The following is a 26,391-nucleotide window of genomic DNA, read 5'->3' as shown; positions in this document are numbered from 1 at the left end:
ATGGTAAGATGTGACCTGTAGATTATATAATACAAGGCCACTGATTAAGCTCATATATATATATATATATTAATATCTTAATTAAGTGCTTAAGAAGCTTAGTGGATGATTAAATATCATATATATATATATATATATATTAATATCTTAATTAAGTGCTTAAGAAGCATAGTGGATAATTAAATATCATTTGCTTGACATACTATGTTTCAACTTTGGGCTCGTCTCCATAGAAAAGGCAATGGAAAAACCATTATGTTTATATGCATGCATAGCCTTTCAGTTGGTGTATACATGTATGTCCTATATATAGCTTGATAAATTTCCAATTGATATGTGGCCATATCCTTTAATACGGTGAGAATGTTAGTCATGACTCGTGTGAATAAACTTCATTTAGTTAATTAATATATATCTTCTCTATAGTCTGCACTATCGTGCAGATCTACGCCAATTGGCAATTTCACAGATTGTTAGTTCTCTTAATTGTAATCTTTTAACACGAAATCAAAGCTCAAATTATTAAAAAAATTATAATTAAATTGAATAATTAATATTTTGGTCAAGAAATAAGTAACACTGGTGGATACAGTTCGAGTATAAAGCTGGTTAACATTGTTGAATCAGATAATGCTCCACTAGCATTTTTCTTTACAATATCATCCACTAGTTGAGCATTATCTGGTTCAACAATGTTAACCCGCTTTACACTCAAAACTGTATCCACTAGTTTTACTTATTTCTTTGACCAAAACATTAATTGACAAGTTTAATTAAGGAGTGTAACATTGTTGAATTTGCAAGACAAGTTTAATTGAGGAGTGTAACATTTCTCTTATTAAAGTGTGATTGATTGGATCTGCGAACGATCCTTAAAACAACGATCCTTAAATAATTGCTTTCTATCTTTTTAAGATATATGTATTCCTATTTTTCAGTTACTTTTATACGTTGTTAATCTTCCTTTCTTCCAACTTAGTGAAGGCATGTTTGGTATAACTTTTGATTTCACTTATTTATAACTTATGCTTCTTATGATAAACTATGGTCTTGCTTAGCATAGTTTATGGGTTTTAAGGCTCAAAAGGAGCTTATGATTTGAAAAGAAAAGCTCCTAACTAAAGCCAATAAAGTGCAACTTCTCAGGAAACTCTTTTTGAATCAGAGAAAAAGCTATCGCAAGTAATGCCTATTTTCACTGGTTTTGGTTTTAAGCACTTCTATAGGCCTAATGCTCTCCCAGAAAAGTATCCAAACACTCTTTGAAACTGCTTCTGAGTTGCAAAAGCAGAATTACAATGTCAGAAACCTTGCCAAATAAGGCTGACGTATACAATTCATGACAAAAAAAACCCTGTTATACAATTTGATTGGAGAAATTAATCTAAAATAAGTAACAATGAAGATTGGTTTATATACCATTGTCCTTTTGTTGAATAAGGCCAATTAGGGTAGAGACCAAAAGAAAAGATGGCCAACGTCGAAACTTTCACGACCTTATATTGGTAATAATTAAATTTCTACTTGTTCACTCAACAACTTGCTACTATGTCCAAAGAAAAGGAAAAAAAAAAAAAAAATCACGAGCTCGCTACCAAAAATATCTGCCTATTGTTTCCCCTATATATCCATGCACCAAAAAAAAAAAAAAATCACATTTCCAAGAAGATAGGTTCTCATGTCAGTTTGATTGGCCATATGATCAAACATCAAAGAATATATGCTTCCGAGATGACCACCTCTCTACACGATTTGAATTGATGCTATTGGCATCAATATCAAATCTACTAAACTGAAAGGTGAATCATGTATAAGACAAATCAAAATGGAACATAGATCGAATTGAAAGGGGAATCACATCAGGAACATATATGATTAGATGCCTAAAAAAAAAAACTAATCAAACAAGAAGACTAATATGAAAAGGACATTTGCTTCTACAAGTCAACTATCTAATCCCCTTGGGATTAGGAGTTTGAATCCTATTAGGATTCTTAAAAGTCAAAGACACTATATAAACCTGACCATTACACCAAGCAAAGCTACCTAGTTCTAAGTTTACAATGAGCTTTAGAATACTTCAAATTCATTGCTAACTTAAGTATCGGAGTGTCTTTAGCTGCATCATGTTACTGTCCCAATATTCTTCATGTGATTTATACTTTTTCTTGCAGATCAAGGAAGAAGATCCAAGTATTCACAATAAGATTCCAATGTCTAGATTTGTACATCAATAGTTTTGCACGCCAGGTAAGGGTGTTACATTCAACAAAGCTTAACACCTAAAAGAACCTTTAGTTTTTCTTGTGGAAATTTGGAAGCAATGGCAAATGTTTTAGAAATAAGAAATTGTACCAATCAGGAGCCCAGTCACATTAACCAAGAGATTGGATGTGAAGTTTAACAAGTTAACTGAACTACCAATGAGCTTTCTTGCAAGCAAAACTATTAGTGGTGAGAGAGCAATTAGCGAATTTTGTTATGGCTAATTATGAGCAAAGAGCAATCAATTTAACTATTAGTGGTGAGAAAGCAATTAGCAACTTTTGTTGTAGCTAATTATGAGCAACGAGCAATCAATTTTTATTTAGTTGATCGGTTTGCAAATCTTTAACCATTGGCTCTTCCTAGGATTAACCTAGAAGCCCTTGATAAAGATCAAGAAAGGATTTCAGAGAAGATGACCTCAAAAGAGAACATAGAGCTTCAACATTAGAATGACCAAAGGCTAGTGAAGGAATGAGAATCAGAAAGATGAAGTGATGAGAACCCGCCTGTGCCCGTACAACCGACTACCTGTTGGGGTGCTGATCCAATTATGATGAAGACCGGGCCAATCACTAGAGCACAAGCCAAGAGATTTGAAGACAACCTGGCTAGATTCATACAGGGAGTTATCAATTCTCAAAAGGGTTTATCCATACCCGTAGATACAAGACATGCATCTAAGTGGTGGAGGACGATATGGATCCGGATAGCTGTTTTAGTGCATTTTTAAAATCCGGGCAGTAATGAATGGGTTCAACACTTCTTGAACTAAATTAATATCACTAAGAGTTCATGGAAACAAGTCAAGGAAGAAGCAAAAGCAAACAAAGAAACCATTTGCGCATAGGAGGAATTTTTGGTCGAAATTGCTGTATTTGTTGCTGGCTTTATTGTGTTTTGTTGATTAAGCATTTTGTTTTTGTTCCAATCAAGGGAAACGTATGGAAATCATAATTAATCCTATTCGGAAATATACATAGCATATGGGAGCTAATTTGGAGCCTTTACAAGCTAAAAATTGGTCAAAGTTAGTTTAGTAGTCAAACTAGTCAACTAGTTTTGTAATTTGAATTTGACTTTTTATTTTAGGAAATTAGTCTTTTTATTGGTTTTTATATATCTATTTTCTGGACAAATTAACTTAGGAAAGTTATTAGTTTATTATTTCAATTGTAAATTAATTAATTCCTAATTCAAAATAAGGAAATTAATTAATCCAAATTAGTTTAGGAAAGCATGAAAAATTCGGTCAAGCTTGTTTTCTAATTCCTTTGGGCCGAATTTCACCTAGCAAGTTAGGGTTTTTTGTTTTGTGACTTTAGCATATTTAAGGGATTATTTTTCAATGAGAATACACATTTAATATTAGTTAGAAATTTATTTATGAGATAGAATTCTCTTAGTTCTCTTTGAACACCTAAAACACCATTAGAGAGAGAGTGTTTTAGTTTTGACTTATCAATAGGACATCCATTACCTATTATGGTATCTTCATCATATACTAAGGTTTCTAGTCACAAATTGGTTAGGGGTTGAGGTGATCATAAAAACTTGAACTTAATTATGGATTCGGGCTAATATAATACGGTTTAGGAGCAAGTTGACCTAGGTTCGTATCATTTGATATCAGAGCCGAATTTTATTCAGCTTGATCTATCTTTATTTTCTTTATATGTTTTTGTTTTTTTTTTGCAATTTTAACATTAGGTTAAGGTTGTTTCATACTCCTACACATTCTGCATCTTTAAAAAAAAAAAAAAAAATTCTCATAGTCGAAATTAGGTTCTTTGTTTTACTGTATTTTTTGCTTCCTAGTTTGTTGGTTTTTTTTCATCATCTTTGTTCTTGTTAATTTGGTTATTGTTGATTTTTCTTTGATATTTTAATCTTATTTAATTGCATTCATATGTAAAAAAAAAAAAAAAAAAAAAGGAAAAGAAGTGCATTTGCGGCAACAAATTACAAATTTTGAAAATTTGTATTTTGGTGGTCACATGTTTGATTTTTATTGGATTGAAGTTCGCGGTTTGAGTTGATTTTGATACTGTTGGAAGTTGTGTTTGCAATACTTTATTTGTGATAAAAAAAAAAAAAAAGATCTGGAAGCATATTTCACAAATCCTAAATATTGTGCAATTTGTTTTTGTTTGGAGTGTGGTCTTGAGTTTGGTGGAATTTTGGCATTGGAATTACAATATTTGTTGTTGATTTTGCTACTGGAGTGAGTTTATATTCTGTGAGTAACCGAAAAAAAAGAAAAGAAAAGCCGAAGATAAAAAAAAATAAAAATTGAAAAGACCGGTTTTTGGTTACAATTTTGAGTTTGAATTTATTGCTGGAAAATTGTTGGAGCTACTAAGATATTGCCTATTTATTCAATATTTGGTTGCTGAATATTTGAATTTTGAGTGCTTAAAATTATTTGGTTTAAAATTGGTAAAGGATTTGACACAAAGACTTAAATTACAAGAACAACAACCAACAACTATTCCATATTTTGTTCGAATTGATTCTTGTTCGTTGGTTGAATCTCTTTTCTATATTTTATCCTTAAATTTTTGGTTTCTTAATATTTTGGTCAGTTTCTTATTGTTTTTGAAAATTGCTTGTTGAGTTACCTTAGTTTTGGTAGTTAGGCGAGAGTAGGTTTTGTCAATTCACTCGGTATTTTTTCGTTTTAGTTGTTGTTTTGTTGATAAGTTTATTTAAGACATACTTGTGATCAATTTGCTGTTTTGTGTGTGTTTTAATTAGAACTTTGAGATAACTCTTTGAGTGAAAAAAGGCAAGAGAGTGTTAGCTTAAAAGAGGGTAAAAATAGAAAATAGTGTGTAAACACTAGTGTCGAGACATTGTTTGAGTGAAACACGTGAGGGAGTGAATTTGGTGAGGATTTTTGTATTATTTTACTAACATGGAAAATTCAAGGATGAGGAGAGGCGATGGATCATTAAGAATTAATAAAGTCTAGAATCCGCAGGGTTCAAAGGTGATTCAAGAGCAACGGGAAGTGGAGGCGAACAAACCGACATGATGGTGATCATGGAATGACTCCAGCAGATGAATGCTCGCTTTGGTCACCTAGATCAAAGATTGAACAGAGTTGAGAATTTACAAGGTCAACCGAATCTTAGGAGGGCACCACATGGAGGTTGAGGTCAAGGATGAGGTGCTCATGGACATCTTAGGGAGGAGTTTGAAGGAGGTAACTTTGGAGATAACCTTGAAGAGGAGGTTGATGATATTTTTGCACTTTAAGGAAGGACAACCCGTGGGAGACCAGCAAGGGAAGAGGATGATAATCTTGGAAATATTAAGGTCATCATACACCTTTTATGGGAAAAAGTGATCCAGAGGCTTACCTAGAGTGGGAGGAGCAAATGGAGATGATATTCGATTGTCATAACTATTCGGAGGCTAAGAATGTAAAATTGGCAACTTTGGAATTTGGTCATTGTGCACTCCAATGGTGGACAAATGAGCAAAGTACCCGAAGAAGAGTTGGAGATGAACCTATTATTACTTGGTGACAAATGGAAGGAGCCATAAGAAAGAGGTTTGTACCAAGTCATTACCATAGGTTGCTGCATCAAAAACTCCAATGATTATCACAAGGTAGTAGGACTGTGGAGGTTTACTACAAGCAGATGGAGATGCTCATGATGAGATTGAGCATGAATGAAGATAGAGAAGCAACCATGCCAGGATTTCTAGGTGGGTTGAAACAAGAGATAGCCAATATTGGAATTACAACAATATGTGGAATTAGAAGAAATGTTGCATGTGGCTATCGAACTTGAGAATCAATTCAAGAGGAGGGGTACAAGCTCATGGTTTGGAGGTACAACAAGTAGCGGGAGGACAAATCCAAGTGTTTGGAGAAGCAATCCCACATATGACAACAAGTCAAAACTGAAGCTAGGTGATGAGAGCACCAATCGGCAAAAAACTGAAGCCAAAAACTGTCCAAGCACCAAGGAATGAAGGTAAATCTGATCCTAAACCTTCTAGAACTCATGACATTGTGTGTTTTAAGTGCCAAAGATGAGGACACATTTCTAGTCAATACCCGAATAGGAGAATCATGGTCCTGAAAGGTAATGAGGATCAAATACAAACAGAGAACATTTTCCACACCCGATGTAAAATTGAAGATAACATATGTAGTATGATAGTTGATAGTTGATAGTGGAAGTTATGCTAATGTAATTAGTAATTTGGTAGTTGATAAGTTAGGCTTAGCAAACCATTAAACATCCAGAACCATATAGATTACAATGGCTTAATGATAATGGTGAGATGAAAGTAAATAAACAAGCCAATGTAAAATTCAGCATTGATAAATATGTAGATGTTGTATTGTATGATGTGGTTCCTATGCATGCTGGTCATATTTGATTGGGGAGGTCATGAAAATTTGATAAGGATGCCATACACTATGGGAGAAAGAATTCCATTGTATTTAAATTTAAAGGGAAAAAGGTTAAGTTGGAGCCGTTAACTCCAAAGGAGGTATTTAGAGATCAATTGCAACAAAGGAGAGAGGCCAAAAAACTTAAGGAGAAGTCTAGTGTGGCACCACAGTTTCACCATCAATTCATGGGGCTAAAGCTGAGTTTGCTGTCCAAGAACTTGAATTGCCAAGTTCTATCTCTTCTCTTTTATAGGATTTTGAAGATGTCTTTCTAAAGGAGATTCCAAATGGTTTACCACCTATACGAGGGATTGAACATCAAATACATTTTGTGCCAAGAGCTGCAATTCCTAATAGACAAAGGAGTTACAAAATCAGGTAAGTGAGTTATTAGTTAAAGGTTATATTCGTGAGAGCATGAGTCCATGTGTTGTTCCTGTTTTGTTAGTACCTAAACAAGATGGATCATGGCGCATGTGTGTTGATTGTAGACTATAAATAATATTACCATTAAGTATAGATATCTAATTTCTATATTAGATGATATGCTTGATGAATTACATACTGCATGCATGTTTTCAAAAATTGATCTTAGGAGTGGATATCATCAAATTAGAATGAAAGAGGGGGATGAATTGAAAACGGCATTTAAAACTAAGTGTGGATTGTATGAATGGTTAGTGATGCCTTTTGGTTTAACTAATGCACCTAGTACTTTCATGAGGTTAATGAATCATGTTATGCATCCATTTATTGGTAAATTTGTAGTTGTATATTTTGATGATATTCTAGGGTATAGCCGAAACCTTGATGAGCATGTAACGTATCTTAGGCAAGTTTTAAATATTCTTAGGAACAAAAGGTTATTTGTTAACATGAAAAAGTGTGATTTTTGTAAAGATGAATTGGTTTTTCAAGGACTTGTTGTAAGTGCTGCAGGAATTAAAGTTAATCAATCCAAGGTGAAAGAAATCCAAGAGTGGCCGCAACCTACATTTATCACCCAAGTGAGGAGCTTTCATGGTTTGGCTAGTTTTATCGAAGATTCATGAAGGATTTTAGCACCATTGCAGCACCTTTGACTGAAGTTATGAAGAAGAATGTTGGCTTTAAATGGGGGGAAGTACAAGATAAATCTTTTAATTTGTTGAAAGAAAAATTAACTAATGCACCTTTACAAGTTTTGCCTAATTTTTTTAAAACTTTTGAAATTGAATGTGATGCTTCAGGTGTAGGTATTGGAGCTATTTTAACGCAAGAAGGAAGACCCATAACATACTTTAGTAAAAAGCTAAATGGAGCGGCGTTGAAGTACCCGACATATAATAAAGAGATTATATGTTAGTGAGGGCTTTGAATACGTGGCAGTATTACTTAATGCCGAAGGAGTTTGTGATTCATATGGATCATGAATCATTGAAGCGCATCAAAGGCCAATGAAAGCTTAACCGACGACATGCTTAGTGGATGAATTCATTGAGACTTTTCCTTATGTCATCTGCTACAAGAAAGGTAAGAAAAATGTGGTTGCCGATGCATTATCCCAAAGGTACGTATTATTTTCTACCTTATATGCTAGATTTCTTGGATTTAAACAATTGAAAAAACTTTATGAGCATGATAGTGACTTTGGTAAAATATTTAGGAGGTGTACAAAACATGGATTTAATAAATTTTACATTTTTTAGGGATATTTGTTTAGGGAAAACCAACTTTGTGTGCCTAATTTAGCATTCGGGAATTGTTAATGAAGCAAGGTCATGGTGGTGGTTTAATTGGTCATTTTGGTATTTTAAAAATTTTATCTTTGCTGCAAGAACATTTTTACTGGCCTAAAATGATGAGAGATGTGAGAGAATATGTGAAAGATGCTTGGAATGCCGAAAAGCCAAGTCTAAATTGAAGCTGCATGGTTTGTATCATTCTTTGCTGATTTCAACCTTTTCTTGGGTGGATTTGTCTATGGATTTTGTTCTCGGTTTACCTAGGTCTAAAACAGTTAAGGATTCAATTTTTGTTGTTGTGGATAGATTTTCTAAGATAGCACATTTTATTGCATGTAATAAAACTGATGATGCATCTAATGTTGCTAATTTATTCTTTAAGGAAATTGTGAGGTTGCATGGTATGCCTAGAACTATTGTTTTGGGTAGGGATGCTAAGTTCTTAAGTTATTTTTGGAAAACTTTATAGGCTAAGTTAGAAACTAAACATTTATTTTCAACTCCTTGTCATCCACAAACTGATGGACAAACTAAAGTAGTAAATAAGACTTTATCTGCATTGTTAAGGGCTTTAATTAGTAGGAATTTAAGAACATGAAAAGAATGTTTGCCACATGTTGAATTTGCTTATAATAGATCTTTGCATTCAGCTACTAAATATACTCCATTTAAAATTAATTATGGTTTTAATCCTTTGATTCTATTATATTTAACACATTTACCTTTAATTGAACATGCTAATTTAGATGGAAAGCAAAAAGCTGATTTTGTGAAGCAGATTCACGAAAAAACCAAGGCAAATATTGAGAGGAGGACCGAGCAATATGTAAAGAATGCAAACCAAGGCTGAATAAAGGTTGTTCTTGAACTTGGAGATTGGGTTTGGTTGCACTTAAGAAAGAGGAGGTTTCTCCGAACAAAAAAAGTCCAAGCTTATGAGGCGTGGGGATTGACCTTTTCAAGTTTTGGAGTGGATTAATGAGAATGCTTACAAACTTAACTTACCGTGTGAGTATAATATTGATGCTACATTTAATGCTGCTGACTTATCTCCTTTTGCTGCAGGTGATGATTTTGATTTAAGGTCAAATCTTTTTCAAGAGGAGGGGAGTGATGAAAACCCATCTGTACCTGTACAATCGACTACCCATTGGGGTATTGATCCAATACAGATGAAGACCAGGCCAATCACTAGAGCACAAGCCAAGAGACTTAAAGACAACCTGTCTGGATTCGTACAGGGAGTTATCAATTCTCAAAATGGTTTATCCATACCTGTATATACAATACCTGTTTTACGCATCCAAGTGGTGGAGGTCGATATGGACCCGGATAGTTGTTTCAGTGCATTTTTGGATTCTGGACAGTAAGGAATGGGTTCAACACTTCTTGAACTCAATTGATATCATTAAGAGTTCATGGAAAAAAAGTCAAGGTAGAAGCAAAAGCAAACAAAGAAGCCATTTGCGCATAGGAGGAGTTTTTGGCCGAAATTGCTGTATTTGTTGCTGGATTTATTGTATTTTGCTGATTAAGCATTTTCTCTTTGTTCCAATCAAGAGAAACATGTGAGAATCATAATTAATCCTATTTGGCAATTTGCATGGCATATAAGAGCTGATTTGGAGCCTTTACAAGCTAGAAATTGATCAAAGTTTTATTAGTCAAACTAGTCAACTAATTTTCTAATTTGAATTTGACTTTTTATTTTAGAAAATTAGTCTTTTAATTGGTTTCTATTTCTCTATTTGCTGTAAAAATTAACTTAGAAAAGTTATTATTTTATTATTTCAATTGTAAATTAATTAATTCCTAATTCAAAATAAGGGAATTAATTAATCCAAATTAGTTTAGGAAAGCATGAAAAATTTGGCCAAGCTTGTTTCCTAATTCTTTTGGCCGAATTTTACCTAGCAAGTTAGAGTTTATTGTTTTGTGACCTTAGCCTATTTAAGGGCTTATTTTTCAATGAGAAGACAAGTTTAATAGTATTCAGAAATTTATTTATGAGATAGAATTCTCTTAGTTCTCTTTAAAGACTTAAAACACCATTAGAGAGTGAGTGTTTTAGTTTTGACTTATCAATAGGATATCCATCACCTATTGTGGCGTCTTCATCATACACCAAGGCTTCTAGTCACAGGTTTATTAGAGGTTGTGGTCACCATAAAAACTTGAACTTAATTTGTCAATCCTGGCTAATATAATATGGGTTTAGGAGTAAGTCGACCTAGGTTCGTATCATGAAGCCTCAATAAATTAAAAGAAGCACAACTAAACAACCAAAACAAGGGACAAAGGCCACAATTTTTAAAAGTGAAAGCTGTTAAAAGTAAAGTAGTTATTGGGTAATCTCATGAAGTTGCGTTAGACCTAAGAGAGAATAACATGGCAAAAAAAAAAAAAAAGAAAAAAAAAAGAAAGAAATCGAAAACAAAACAAAACAAAACAAAAAACAAAAAACAAAAAACAAAAAAATAAAAATAAAAGACAACCAAACAAAACAAAACAAACCATAGAATCAGGCCATAACCAGAGAGAGTTATTTGAATAGGAAAAAGTAGAGACTAGGAGGCACCACATCACTTGCTGCGAAATAATGTGCAACCTTAAGATCTTCATCAGGCCATAACCAGAGAGAGTTATTTGAATAGGAAAAAGCAGAGACTAGGAGGCACTATATCACCTGCTGCAAAATAATGTGTAACCTTAAGATCTTCATCTAACGATTGCTCAAGAAATTCATAAGCTAAAAAAAGAGAAAGAGGAATGCTTATCGAATGAAGAATGAATAAGCAGGATGGTAAAGTCACCATTCACTTGTTGGATATTGGAAATGAATTCTTCTTCTTGTTTCATCATGCCAAAATTTTTCTATAATGGAAACTCTGATCCAAAAGATCATATTTTGCAATATATGGGTGTAACATCCCACATCGGTTGGAGAGGGGCACGAAGCGGTCTTTATAAGGCTGTGGATACCTCTCCCTTCAAGACGCGTTTTGACAAAACCTTGAGGCTAGGGGGGAGAGAGGGAGTGAACCCTGGGCCAAAGAGGACAATATCTTGATGTGGGTGGATTGGGCCGTTACAGTGGTATCAAAGCCAGTACCTGGATCGGTGTGCCAGCGAGGACACTGGGCCCCAAGGGGGGAGGATTGTAACATCCCACATCGGTTGGAGAGGGGCACAAAGCAGTCTTTATAAGGCTGTGGATATCTCTCCCTTCAAGACGCATTTTGACAAAACCTTTAGGCTAGGGGGGAGAGAGGGAGTGAACCTTGGGCCAAAGAGGATAATATCTTGATGCGGGTGGACTGGGCCGCTACAGACAAAACCTTGAGGCCAGGGGGGAGAGAGGGAGTGAACCCTGGGCCAAAGAGGACAATATCTTGATGTGGGTGGACTGGACCATTACAGTGGTATCAGAGCTTGTCTAGGGTTCCAGTGAGGAATTTTGGACGGGTACTGACATGGAGACTTCGTTGCCATTCGAAATTCCAAGTGAGAAACAAGAAGCAATGATGTGTAAGCTACTTGCTTCTAGTCTCAAATGGTCAGCACTAAGTTGGTTTCATTGTAACACCCCATCCCGAACCATGTTGGAATTTTTGCACGTTGACCGAGGTTGACCGTTGACTGTTGACCGAAGGGGTCAAAAGTTGTTCCGGTTGGAATTCAAGGTTGACTGAGGTACCGTTACGAAGTACACGTTGGCACGAGTTTGTAGACTGGTAGCACGTTGAAAACGGAGCTACGGTTTGAAAGTTATGGGCAAAACAAGTTGAAGTGCAAACAGTCCAAAAGGTGCCGGGAGTTGACTTTTTCTTATTGTGTAATTTTGTGTTGACTCTTGTATGGTTGTAAAGTAGTCATCGATACGAGTTCATAGACTAGCGGCACGCTTGAATCGGACGCTTGGTTAAAAAGTTATGGACGTATGAAATTCACCGGATACCGTATTATTTTAATATATCTGGCTTAAATGCACAGTAACGCCACATGTCAGGTTCTGATTGGTCCACGTGGCATGAACAGTGTCACACAGGGGTTTTTATTTGATAAAATTCTCGGGGAAGAGAGAGAAAGAGAGAGAGGAGAGAGAAAGAGAGAGAGAGAGTCCGCCGGCCGCCGGAATTTTTCAAACTTTCCGGCCGAGTTACTGTGCAGGCGCCGGCCAGCAAGGTTGCCCTCCCCATTTCCGGAATTTTTCCCCTCCACCGTCGGCCACCGCAGATCGGCCCACTTCCGGCCATTTTCCGGCCACACGCGCCGTACACCCTTCACCCTCTCCTCAAGTCCGGCCGACCCACCAAAAATCACGGCCATCGGACCACCGACGCGCCGGGATCGGAGCGTTTTCCGGCGAGGGGCCGGAAAACTTCAAACCGTGATTTCTCCACCGTCTGGCCTCCGTTTTGCTCACCGCCGGTCCCGTTGGGTTGCTCTCCTCACAATCTACAAATCTGCAAAATTTCACGACCAACGGCCACCGCACGCGCCATCGCCGGCGACGGTTGCCGGTGACCGCGGCGGCTCACTGGAAAGTACTGTTCCGGCGAGTACCCAGTTTTCCGGCCGGCTCCAGTCCGCTGTGTTCGACCTCCTGAAGCCGAATCCGGCATCCGTTTTCGCCAATTTACGACGGTTTGGGAGAATTGTGGAGCCGAAATCCGAAAAGCTTCCCGGCGAAATTCAAACCCCGTCGGGTACGATCCTTGGAAATTGAGACCGAATCTGTGATCAGCATCACTCGAGCTTCGATTCGGTATATAACTCGTAAATTCTAGATATCGTTTGTGTTTTGACCCCCCGGGTACGGGATATTATTTACCCGATTAAAATATTATTTTATTTGACTGTCTGTGAATTTTGTTCTAGGAGCACCGGTGAGTCGTGAAATTGATCCCATAGTGGATCGTGGTTTAATTTCGTGCTCCAGGTGAGTGACCCACCTTCAAATTAAATTTCGGAATTTAATTGGTGAATATATTATGTGTGATTTAAATATTTGGAATTTAATTTTTATGTGCCAAATATTTATTTGATTTATTGTGGAATTAATTGTGAAATTATTGGATTTAAGAAAATGTGCATTTTACAAAATTTATGCCATGTGAAATTATTTTATGGATTTGAGGATTTTGAAATTGGTGTGGTTTTAATAGTAAATTGGGCACGATTTGATTTTCAAATATTTCAAGGAAAATATTTGCTTATGTTGGTGATTTCAATTTTTATAAAATATGCCCATGGAATATTATGAGATTTGATTATTATATTTCGAGAATTATTTGTGATATTGGGAAAATATGGATATTTGAATTGATGGATTTGGGAGTTGGTGGATTTGAAAATCATGGAATTTATGGTGTTGATTATAAAAAAATTACGGAGGATTTCCGGGTTCAAGCGGATGGACTATACCCGCTATATTTATGCAAAAATGTGAAATTTGTTATATAATTTAAATTTTTGGATTTTATGATTTTTAGATGCACCGTGCACGTACTGGTGTTCTGTTTATATGTGATATGGTTAGTGTGCACACGGTTATGATTAGCGCGCAGGTGGGTGTGAGTAGCGCGCAGGTGGTTGTGATTAGCGCAGGTGGGTGTGAGTAGCGCGCGGTTGATATTATGAGGTTGTCCTGTGGTTGCCATCGGATGAGGGTAGGCCACCCCCCATGGCCGGGACACCAGGTTAGCAGCGGCGCAGTGGGACGCCACGCGACCGTATGCCGGTTTCTTTCTATAACCTCCTGTCTGGCGGTACCTTGGGACGCTAGGGTACTGTTGGCGCCACTGGTATATAGTGGGTGCATCAAATGATTTTAGAACTGTGTTTTAAAAATAAAATGTTTTGAAACTGTATGGGAATTAAAAATATAATTATTACTGTTCTGGTATTTATTTGGTTGGGGATCTTAAATTGGTTTAATTTTCTCTTTACTTAATTATTCAATAAATTAATTTCCTTTAAATTAAAATTTTCGGATGCGTGACTTACTATATTCTATTTGATATTTAGTGAATTAATTGATGTCTTGGTTTTCGGGGATTACGAACAAAGGGTTTTGTGAAAAGGTTTTAAAAGGGGAACTTTTCCAACTGAGAGAATTGTAAGGGTTTTGAGAGAAATTATTATTTTCCAATTAATTATTATCTATCTACTGTATTACCGTGGTATTATATTGTATAGTAGATAGGGTCACTCACTGAGATGATTAGCATCTCACACTTTTAAATTCTGTTCCTCTAGCTACCAGGTTGTCGTTGTTCATTCGGAGCGGACTTGACCTTCTTCGCTGTTTTAGTTCGGTAGTACCCGGTTACTCTTTTATTGCAGTTGTAATATTTCTTTCACTCTTGTTGTATTTATCTTGCACTGGATTACTGTATTTATTTTGAAGTGTTGAAATTTGTGGAATCAACTTGTAGTATTGTGGGAGGAATAAGGGGATGTTTTTAGAAGTGTGTTTTCAGTGCAGGTAATTTGTGGTAAGTAAATCCCTTAGGGGAGGCTCTGCCGGATTTTCCGTTGGAGGGTCCGGTAGGGTTTCCCTGGGATCAGGGCTTGTCTAGGGTTCCGGGAAAGGAATTCTGGACGGGTCCTGACATTCATCGTCTCAAATCTAAATCCACTAATTCTTCTAAAAAGTTGGTCAAGAAATTTGATCCAAATTTTTCCTCTAGTAAGAAGATTCAAAAAGAGTTAATGATCTTTTCCCCGTTATTCAAAGAAAATGGGAGTCTATAAAGAACATTGTACAAAGGTTCAATGAGGAAAAGGTGCAAATTATCAATTATGAAGAACCAGGAGCTATAACTACGTTCCAAAAAGGAATACAGAGTGAGAGCCTTCTATATGAGTCCCTCACTAGAAAGAAGCCCCAAACCTTGAAAATCCCTAATTCAGGCAAAGAAGTACAATAACCTAGAGGAAGACTAAAGATAGGAAAATGAGATTAGTCAGCTAAAATAGAAGCAAAAAAGAAGGAAGAACTTACTGAAAATAGAACAAAGTTGAGAAGACACTTTAGGAGGACCATGCGAAGAGAATATAATATTTTAGATCCTTTCAAACACTACTTACTTCGTATCACTCCATTGAATATGGTGAAGTATCTTGAAAACAAGGATTATTTCAAATGGCTAAGAAAGACGTATTCAATTCCTCAAACCCAAAACACTTCAAAATTTTGTGCATTTCCTAATGATGTAGGTCATTTAATGAAAGATTACAAATAACACAAATGGGGATAGAGAATTTAATCAAAAGTGGGTACTTGAAAGAATACATGCTAGAGAAAAGAAATATAGAGAAATGATTGAGAAGAAAGGAAGATGGTTCCCATTAGGGAAAGAACCAAAACATAAATGTAACCAAAGATTATACACACCATCCATGGAGGATATGGTAGTGGCAGTCACATGATGTTAGCTAGGAAAAAACATGCAGTAATGGCTAAAAGGTAATTTAATATCGTTGAAGTGTTAGCGGTAACTTCAGTTGCAAATATTGCTTTTATCAAAGAAGACGAAAAAGGGGATGCATATGCCTCCCAATGATGCAATAGTGTTCATATTAGATATCTCGAACTGCCTTGTTAAAAGAATTCTAGTCGACAATGGCAATTCGGTAGATATCATATCCTTATTAACCTTAAGACAAATGGGTTAGAAAGAATAAGAATATAGAAAAGCTTCGTATAGACCTTATAGGTTTTCATTGGTAAAACTAGCACTGTGATCGATAAAGTTATTTTGGAAATCATAACTCATGGAGTTATTATCTATTCAATCATGATGGTGGTAAATGCAACTTCAGCATGCAATGCGATCCCCTTAAAAGCCTTGGAACTCAGAAATCCTAGCAATTAAGATAGAGGATGGAGGCATGGAGCAGATCAAGGAAGTTATTTTGTATTCGTCTCAACCCAAGCATGTTATTCGAATTGGAAAAAAAAAAAGACAGCTATAATGAGAACAAAACTACCAAAATTATTGAAGTCTCACTGTAATTGTTTTGCTTAGAGTATGGCAAATATGTCAGGAATTGACTAGAATCAAACTAAGAGTTGATCCATCTTATTGTTGGATAATCTATGAAATAATGTTTAAAATGGAGGCTTGAAAAATAAAGGAGGTTAAAAAAAATATTGTTTTGGTAAAACAAAAAGAGTGGGCTGAGACAATACAATTAAGAGAAAAGCTAAAAGAAAATACAACTGATCTCATTCTACAAAATAGGATTATATTTGCAATGAGCCTAGATGCATATATATATATATATATATATATATATATATATATATATATATAGGAGAATAGGCGATGGAATTCATGATATATTTGGATAAAGGTAAAGTTAGTAGGAATCTAATTTTCTTGGGAAAATAATAACTTTATGTTGTTTGGATATTTATTCTAAGGTGGAAAAATATGGGTCCAGAAAATTAGATTCCCATTAACGTAGGAAAATATGTGGGAAAGTTATTCCCATCTATATAGGTGTTTTTTGGAGAATCTCAGAGAAAATAGTTTTGAAATTTTTTTAAAATACATATTTACCCTTAATTTATTATACAATCTTAAATTTAATTATTTATAAATCCCAACTTTCCTATTGCTCACCAAACAAACCAAGAGAAAAATTAATTCTTAGGAAATTAAATTCTAGAAAACTAAATCCCAAGAATCATTTTCCTTCTCAACTTTGACATTTTCCAAACGGATCCTCAAATTAAAATTGAATTCTCCTTTGGTAGAGTTCAATTTGAAATTGAATTCTCTTAAAGTGATGGAGTTCAAATTGAATTTGTCCTCTATCATGATAGCTTTCGTTGCTTGGCTTCCACTTTAGGAGAAATTTTTCTGTGCATAATGTGTACCAAGGTGGAATCCTTATCGATACACATGACCAATAAAAAAATATCATATATAACATAGTCATTTAAAAAACCCACTTCACCTTTTTTATATTGCTAACCCCGTTAACCATCCGTTATCCCTTTTCTCCTTTTTTTTTTAAATTTTTTATTTCTTTTTGCTCCTCTTCCACCTTCATTTAGCTCCACGCCGTCTTTTCTGCTCAAAAAAATAGAAATCCTCTGTCCTCTGTTCTCAGATCTTCACGTTATTCCCTCCATATTTGATCTTTTCTCGTCCACACCAATCACTAGATCTACATCATCCTAGGCGAAGTCTTAATTTCCTCTACTTAGGGTTTTCAATTTCTGCCCCTTTTTCATTGATATTCCAATCTCTCTGTCAACATATAGAAATCCTATATTATGGTATCGTTTTCAAGTTCTACGTTCTACATTCTCAAAGGCGACTTTGATGCCGTGCCCACCATGGCCGAAGAAAGCAAGAACCCCGCCCGCAACATACCGTCGGCCTTGTGGGCTCCATGACCCTCACCACCCTCCTCTACTGCCTTCTCGTATCACCCTCTGCCTCATGCAGCCCTTCCACCAGATCGAGGCCAAATCAGTTTCAGAGACATCAGTGTATTCTTCCTCTACAGCTTCTTGGAAAACCATTAGCAAAAAGTAAGTTTCTTAAAATACCACTCTACTTTCTGTTACTGGTTATGAAACAATCAACATATACTTCTGTCTAAAGCGCATAAATAATTGTATGCCATGACCAGTATGAAAAAGAAAAAAATGACCAAATTACATATTGGATTTACTCTACAGTGGAAAATTAATCATAATTTATATCTAAAACATACAAATTCGAAGAACTTGCTAGTAAAAATTCTTTGACAACTCCTTCACAAGTCTGGCAGTAAGTTAACATTGATGAGGCTTTTGTTTATTATTTTATTTTTAATAAATTTTTTAAGTTCTACTCACTAATATGCCAAAACACAAATTGGTACTTGTTTATCTCCTTAGCACAAAACCAACATCATTCCCTCAATTTGAATACCATCTCTTGTATTAAATCATAAGTGCTGGATTTTGTTTACTTTGTCTTGAACATCATCGATCCATATAGGCAAATGGTTTTGTATTTTTTGAAAATTAATGCCATTACAAGATTTATGCTTAAACTATGAGCTCGTAGAGGGTGCAAATGGAGCAAATTATAAGTTTAGAAGATTGTTATGAACTTCAAATCCTTATGTAGCTCTTAGAAAACTAATTTCTAATAGAATTGTTATAGTATGAACAAAAAAATTTAGGACCCTTATCAAATCATGGAATGAATCATTTTTATTTTTATATTTTTTCAAGAATTGAGAATGATTTCTATTGTTTGAGGAAATATCATTAGGATACCAATTTATTGTTTATTAGTTAATTTCTTATATTTTTCATTGCTCAATAATATTGAAAGTTAAGCACATATCTAGTTTTTCTACAGATTCCTAAACATTTGAACATGCACAAGTTTGATTTCTAAACCCACCTTGTGAAGCTCAAGCACTACTCTTGTTGAAGCATGTCGCTGCCAAAAAGTTTCCTCCGAGTGGTAAGCCAAAGTCTTTTAATCTGCTAGATGCTGCCCAATCATGTTGTTCTTGTTAGGAATTCTAGGTGTACAATTTTAGAGTCTTTGTAATGGATTTTTTTAGTGGCTATCTTTCTAATGAAATGTTACAAAAAGATGAAAAATTTGGTATATTGGTTCCTGATTTTGAAACTTTAGTATATGTTTTTGAGTCGTTTGAGGACTTTTAGTGGATGTTTAGAATGAAATGTTTTACAAAGAATGAAAACCAGACCTATTGTGCTCTGTTTTTTAATTATGAATGTATGGGACCTATTGTGCTCTGTTTTTTAATTATGAATGTATGGTTTTCAATCCTTTATATAGATGTTATATTTACAAAGAATTAGAACCTCACCAATCCTTTTAAGACTTGTAAGGATTTGTTTTATAGATGTTGTGTTTACAATATAATGTTACAAGAATATTGCAATAAGATTGTGACAAAATTCATGTGGCGAAATTTGTCAAAGAGACTTCCATTATTAATCAAAGCATAGCCATATTAAACGCCCTGTCCCATTCTCTTTTCACCATAAATTTGACACCATATGCTTGCTACATATTTCATTTATGTGTGTAATGTCCCATTACTTTCCAGCTTTCCCTTATGCAAACAAAATATGCTATGTAACTCTAACGTAATAAGAATTCAAACTACAAAAGTAAAAAATTGGTGAAACAAGCAAATCAATCATGAAAATATTCAAATAAACAACTTTATTATTATTAAAAAAAAAATCTTTATAATCTGTCAAAAATGATGTAAATTTATATTAAATAAGACAATCGATTTATTTGTCAACATCAAAGGAACTTTAGCGGCTCAAGGCTTGATCAAAAGTTTCCCATTCCCATTCTAGTTCTTGAGATGTCAGAGGTATTGTCGGGTTTGAACAGCATTCCCTAATATAAAATCAAAACACCAAATGAGCTCGTAACTTATATAGAAAACTCTAATCATCAAACATACAACATATAAAAGGAGAATGACTTACTTCATTCATCAATATTAGATTTGACTGAGAAAAGTGATATGATAGAGATGGAAGATGGGCAGATGAGTCCTGAAAATAATATTTTAAATATTGAAATTAATACAAATAATAATGAGATACTCCATCAACACTTTGCAACATGGTTGTAAAAGGAACACTTGCATAGCTCTGATTCTAAGTGAAAAATCATAATAGCAATAGTAACAATTTATGAATTTAATAAATATTACTCTCATAACCAAATAAAAAATTAATAAATTAATAATCAATACCTGGTTGCACATTGATACATGAGGAGAGATATTCCATTGATCAAAATGGTTTACAGCCGATTGGCTTGGCTGCTTCTTTTTTCCTATAAAAATTTAAAAAATAATATATTATACAAAAAGCATAATGCAATCTAAAATATATTACAAATAATATTACAACTTCTATTTCAAGTATAAAAGAAAAGTACTCTTACCTGAAGTTGTAGCTTTCTGTGGACTTGACTTTACGTTTCTCAAAATGGTTTATGAGCCGAGAGTTTGATAAGCCTTTCGGCTTTGCTTGTGGTGGATCTAAAACTGGTGTTATATTACTGTCATTTTCTTGATTGACTTCCTTACCTCGTAAATCAATATCCTCCTTAAGCTTGTTCTTTTTAATTTCTCTTTCAATTTCTTCCTCAAGCTCAAGTATTTTTTTTCTTACAAATGGTTCTTGCTACTTGTGTCAAAACCTTTATAGATAGAGTTACTTGCAATACGAATCAAACTATTACACCAAACCACCTTCGAATCCTTTTCACTTGTTGATGAACCAGCGATTCTTCATAATCCATAATCCCATTTTTGGCTTCTTTTGTCCAGCATTTGAAAATATATTGATTTGGAATTCTATTAAAGTTTTTTATGCTAAGTACTCTCAAGGTATGGCAGCACAACATACCCAATGACTTAAATTTTTTACCAGAACAAGAAACAACAACTTCGGATCCACATTCATTAATAAAGTGCACAATACATATTTTCTTACTACCTTATTCACATATTTCAAATTTACTAAATGAATCTCTAGAAACAACTCTTTCCATGTTGTTGCAATACTTCCAAGCAACTCTTTCTCAAAAACTTTAAACATTTTACAAGTATACACTTGAGATGCATGATCCAAAATTCCACTTTTTTCATTACTTTTATAGGTGCACCTTGTTTACATCGAAAATCCTCATTCATCTCTGAAGAATGCATTCCAGCCACCACATTTTCAAAAGCAATCACAAATTTGGTTAGACTTATAATCTTGTTAGCTATGCCATTTAAAACATTATTTGTACTTTCATTTCTCTGGGAAGATTTAATTTCACCTGTAAAGAGATCCTTAGTAAATGCAGTACTCCACTTGGCTCGCACCCTGTATAACATGTTAAGCCAATTATGATCTTTAAGGTTAAACTTCTGAATCATTTTATCCCAACTTTGTTGAAATTCCAATTCTGTATCACAACCTTTGAGGCACTTATTAAACAAATACTTAAACTCAGAATTTGTATTTAATTCCCCCAAATGTGATGGAGCATTCTTTGAAATATGCCATTGACATAGACGATGTCGTGTATTAGGAAATATTCTCTCTATAGCATTTGACATTGCCTGGTCTTGATCTGTAAAAATTGTTATTGGTTGCTTGTGTCCCATTGACTCCAAAAATGATTTAAATAACCATTCAAATGAAGCAGTTGTCTCATCCAATAAGAATGCACAACCAAACATCACATTTTGCCAATGATGATTGACACCAACAAATGGTGCACATATTAAATTGTATTTGTTGGTGCAGTATGTAGTATCAAAAACAAGTACATCTCCAAAACAGTCATAATCAATTCGTGATCTTCCATCTCGCCAAAAAAAATTTGTCATCCTATTTTCTTCGTCAACTTGAATAGTGTAAAAAAACATGGAATCTTCAACTTGTCTTGCCTTGAAAATATTTATTAGACTTTGAGAATCTCCAGCACTAATCACCATCATTTTTTGCTTACTAACATAATTGTAACAATCTCTCTTTGTAAATCCAACATTTTGAATGCCTCCTACTTCTTCTGCAAGGTATGAAAAAGCATCCTTCGTCCTTATTCCGGCATTGACCATGGAATCTATGATATTGGCCTTAGGTTTTGAAATACAATGGCCAGATTTTAATAAATGTCTTTCCGATGGCTTTGCAAGCTCATGATTATGTTCCAAAATAAATGAAACAACTTTCCAAGTTCCATCTTCATTTAGGAAGCGAATAGAAGCTTTACAACCAGTTCTAGTTTCTAATCTTTTTGTTTTTTTCTCCTCAACAAAATCACCATCTAACTTAAAACCTTCTTTAGAACACAAAAATTCACGAGTACGTCTATTCTTTGAACCGGTAAAATATGTGACCCTTCCTTTGCGAATGCTAAAACCAATCTTTAATGCATATGCATTGTAAAGATCGAAAGCTTCTTCTTCACTGTTTACCATCTTTCCCATTAAATTACTATCTTCATTTTCTTTTCGATTTATAAACTCTATATTTCCAATTTCTTCAACATCACTACCAACATATATCACTGTTGAATTTCAAAAAGATTCATAATAAGGAAATATAAATATTCTAAGCAAGCTATGCTTCTAGTAAGCTATAAAATAATAAAAACTCAAAAACATGGAAACAAAATCAAAATTCAGTTCACGGTATGTACACAAGTTATGTTTCTAGCAAGTTTCTTGCGGTTCCACAATATAGGAATAATGAAACAAATTAAAAAAAAAAAAAAAAAAAGAACAAAAAAAAAGAGTTCCTTTTTTGAGAAAGTGGAATTTTGGATCATGCATTTTTCCATCCCCTTTACTACTTCAGACAATTGCTATGATAAATTAAGGAAGTATTATATAAATGTTTTGTTTAAAAATATTTTTTAAAAGGTAAAATTCTGGAGTTGCAGTTTACTACGAAGCCAACTAGCACCTTGTTAGTTGTAGGTTTTCTATTTTCATTTTTTTTTTTCTTAATATCTTGAGCCTTTTGAAATATCAATATAATCACCTTATGTGCTTCTCCAAATATATTTTTTATTTTATTTTTTATTTTACATTATTCGTTTTAAAATCCAACTTATCGACCCCTTTATTTTCAAATTGGTGTACATTGGTCCCAAAAAAAAAAAAAAAAAAAATGAGTTCCTTTTTTGGGAGCTATACACTTGTTTTCTAGGACCTGTACGTTTTCTGGTTTGTTTATTTCTCTATACAGTCAGTTTTATCATAGAAAAATAATTGATAATTGAAGCAAATTAAATAATATCATATAAAAGTTTGATTATACATCATCTTATGCAACAATATATTAAACTAAACGTGTAAACCAGATAAAAGAATAAATATTGAATGGAAATCGTTACTTACCTGGACCAGTAGTGTCCATACTTTTGAGCATGCGCAAGAGTCCAAAAGCAAAAAGATGAAAAGCAAGCTATATGGAAAAACTGAAAGTTCTAGGGTTTCAAAATATATCTCTATTTCTACGTCTTTTATTCCATTATATTTTCTAATATTTGGTTCTTTCCTTATCAAAATAAAATAGAAATGGGATAATGGAGGGTTAACGGGGTTAACAATATAAAAAAGGTGAAGTGGATTTTTTAAATGACTATGTTATATATGACATTTTTTTATTGGTCATGTGTACCAACAAGGATTCCACCTTGGCACACATTGTTCACAGAAAACTTTGTCCCTCATATTAAGTATACTTTTACAAACACTTCTTAAATTGCTGATTTTGCCATGAAATTACAAATTATTTATTATAATTATTATTTAACATTTTAACACTTATAAGCAAATTTAGCAGACGAGAAAAAAGTACATATTCGAAAGGAATCAAATAATCAATAGGGATGTTAATAAGCTTGAAGAACATGATTTAATCTAAGAATTCGAATTTCTAGATTGGCTAGCCAATCTCTTAGTAGTTAAAAGGAAAAATGGAAAAAATGGGATCTGTATAGATTTCACTGGTCTAAACAAGGCCTACTCAAAAATAGTTTTTCGCTTTCCAAGATATATGCTGGATGATACAATTGCAAGACATGAAGTGATGAGCTTTATGGATGCATTCTTAGGATACAACCAAATTTTGATGCGTCCTAATAATTAAGAAACAACATCTTTCATGATTAAAAGAGGCACTTATCGCTACAAAGTGATACCTTTCAGATTGAAAAATGCAGTGGCAACGTATCAAAGGTTGGTGAATCAGATGTTCAGAACCGAAACCACTGATGAACACAAACAAAGAAGCTTGATGTAAAATAAGATTAGACTGAATTTGCAAACATGAAAAAATTGAAGAATGTTTTCTAGCTTCAAGGAGTTTGGTTTTCAAAAAAACTCAAAGGTTTGAAAATGGCAAACATGGAGAAATGGAGGAGAAGATATGGGTTTTAAATCCTAGATGAACAGTTAAGATCTCAAATTTGAAATTCAAACGAACGGTCTATGTTAAAGCAACAATTTAATTTCTCTTTCCATGTGTGCATTTCTGGTTGTAACACGTGTATTCATATCATGGCTGCCAGCTCAACACAATAAGGTTAAGTGCATTTAGTGCTTCTCCACAAACCATAATAATTTATCTTTACTCTCTTAATTGAAACACCTCACGGCTGATAAAAATAGCTTTTATGGTTTCCACTGTAATATCGGCTAAGAAGGTTGTTTCTGAGAAGAATAAATTCTCACATTTGCTTGATTGGTCATATGATCAATTATTTAGATACTATATGCTTCCGAGATGAATTAATTCTTTATACAATCTGAATTGATACGATTGGAGTTGATATTATATCAACTAAACTGAGAGGCAAATCACGTATTAAATGAATCTAAAGCTGAATGGAACAAGACCAAATTGAAAGGTATTCACGTCAAGAATAAATATGATTGGGATGTCTGAAGAAGACTAATATCGAAAGGACCTTTCTATGAGTCAACTGCAACTCAATAAATAACTCTCTGATTCAATACTCTTTGGGATTAGGATTCCGAATCCTATAAGGATTCTTGAAAATCAAAGACACATTGTTACTTAAACCCAACCGTTACACTCTGCAAAGGTACATCATTCTGAGTCTACACTGAGTTTTAGAATACTTCAAATTCACTACTAAACACAAAAGTGTATTTTGCCAGCATCCCATTAGTACTCTTAACATTCTTCATGTTGTTTACCTTTTCTTGCATATCAAGGAAGAAGATTTGAGTATTCATAATAAGATTCTGGCATTCAGAGTTGCACATCAACAATATCTGCCATAGATTTCATATGGTGGCTGTTCCAGCAAAACAATGCTGCAGATAGAAAGGACGTGGATCATGATTTCGCAACGAATGCCCAGATTCATGTCAATATATACAGGGCACCTCAAGGATTACCAAGGGGAATGCCGTAATTAAAGAAGGAGGTCATGGGGTTTATTTGTCGTGAGATGAGCCGTATAGGGCAATGGAATAATAAAGAACAGATCCAGGTTGGTTGATTGAAGGAATCGCAGACTTTGTGAGGTTGAAATCTGGGTATCTACCAAGCCACTGGGCGTCGCCAGGGGAGGGATAAGGTTGGGGCAAAGGCTACGATGTTACTGCTGGGTTTTTGGATTACTGTAATGGACAAGAAAATGAGAAATGGTTATATTCCAAATCATTTTGTTGAGCTGCCGGGGAAGACCGTTGATCAGCTTTGGAATGATTATATGGCAAAGTATGGAATGATTTTTAGAATAAGATTCTTTGTTATCTAAATAAAAAAGCTTCTTAGTGAATAAAGGTTATTAAGAAGGGTGTTTCACATACGCAGTTTATAATAAACTTTCAAAAAAATAATAACAGCAAAGTGAAAATTTGCTAGTCTAGAGAGATTGATAATGGGTCTAATATTTATTTTTGTTTCAGCTATTTTATTGTTCTTCTTAACCCAAAATCTTGGAATTGACTTATGGAAACTAGGAATTACTTCTCAATACAAACTCACTTATATCGTTTCAATATTACAGTAGATCTGGCAATGTATTGTATTCATATCGTGTTGTGTCATGTTCATGTGAAATTTAATTAATCCAAACACAATCCATTAAGCTTTAATTGAAAACAAATAAATTCGAACTCATTCAATAAATTATTGTGTAACCCGTCATCCAATCCGTTAACCCATTAAAAATTAATATAAATTTAAAAATTTAAATTTTACTTAGCTTTCAAATAATAAAATAATTAAAAAAACTTACAAAAATTTTTGTTTGTTTTTAGATTTTTTAAAAATTAAATTAAAAAAGGACAAACTAATACACGTTTAACAATAAACTAAATAATTTTAATATTATAAAACTTATATGTTTACAAAAATATCTTTTTTTATGGATCCAATGGATTATCATGTATTATCATGTTTTACCCATTAAAATT

The 26,391-nt window shown here is 34.1% G+C and overlaps 1 protein-coding gene, 1 long non-coding RNA gene and 1 pseudogene across 7 annotated transcripts; 2 read left to right on the top strand and 1 right to left on the bottom strand.

Annotated features, from left to right (window-relative positions):
• Positions 1 to 16,765: 16,765 nt before the first annotated feature.
• LOC112489974 (uncharacterized) lies at positions 16,766 to 19,174 on the top strand. Its single transcript, XR_007243153.2, has 2 exons — positions 16,766 to 17,962; positions 18,786 to 19,174. It is a non-coding gene; the product is annotated as an uncharacterized LOC112489974 (long non-coding RNA).
• LOC125424329 (protein FAR1-RELATED SEQUENCE 5-like) lies at positions 18,981 to 25,870 on the bottom strand. 6 transcript variants are annotated; one of them, XM_048481445.2, is made up of 3 exons: positions 20,182 to 25,870; positions 19,910 to 19,978; positions 18,981 to 19,817 (listed from the first exon to the last, which is right to left on the bottom strand). In XM_048481445.2, the coding sequence occupies exon 1, from the start codon at positions 22,417 to 22,419 to the stop codon at positions 20,968 to 20,970; it is 1,452 nt and encodes a 483-aa protein (XP_048337402.1). In that variant the 5' UTR covers positions 22,420 to 25,870; the 3' UTR covers positions 18,981 to 19,817; positions 19,910 to 19,978; positions 20,182 to 20,967. The 6 variants fall into 6 exon arrangements, with proteins under 6 accessions (XP_048337402.1, XP_060667527.1, XP_048337403.1 ...); XM_060811544.1 differs by having other exon boundaries at positions 18,981 to 19,978; positions 20,182 to 20,264; positions 20,376 to 25,870; XM_048481446.2 differs by having other exon boundaries at positions 18,981 to 19,146; positions 19,185 to 25,870.
• Positions 24,156 to 25,730, top strand: LOC107427003 (uncharacterized; annotated as a pseudogene).
• Positions 25,871 to 26,391: the final 521 nt, after the last annotated feature.

The sequence above is a fragment of the Ziziphus jujuba genome, chromosome 9 (genome assembly GCF_031755915.1).
Source record: "Ziziphus jujuba cultivar Dongzao chromosome 9, ASM3175591v1".
NCBI classification, from domain to species: Eukaryota; Viridiplantae; Streptophyta; class Magnoliopsida; order Rosales; family Rhamnaceae; genus Ziziphus; species Ziziphus jujuba.
This window is presented reverse-complemented; position numbering and strand designations above follow the sequence as displayed.

Bases quoted from the DNA above. Each gene is read 5' to 3' on its own strand.
- LOC125424329 (XM_048481446.2), bottom strand. From the start codon at position 22,419: ATGGGAAAGATGGTAAACAGTGAAGAAGAAGCTTTCGATCTTTACAAT.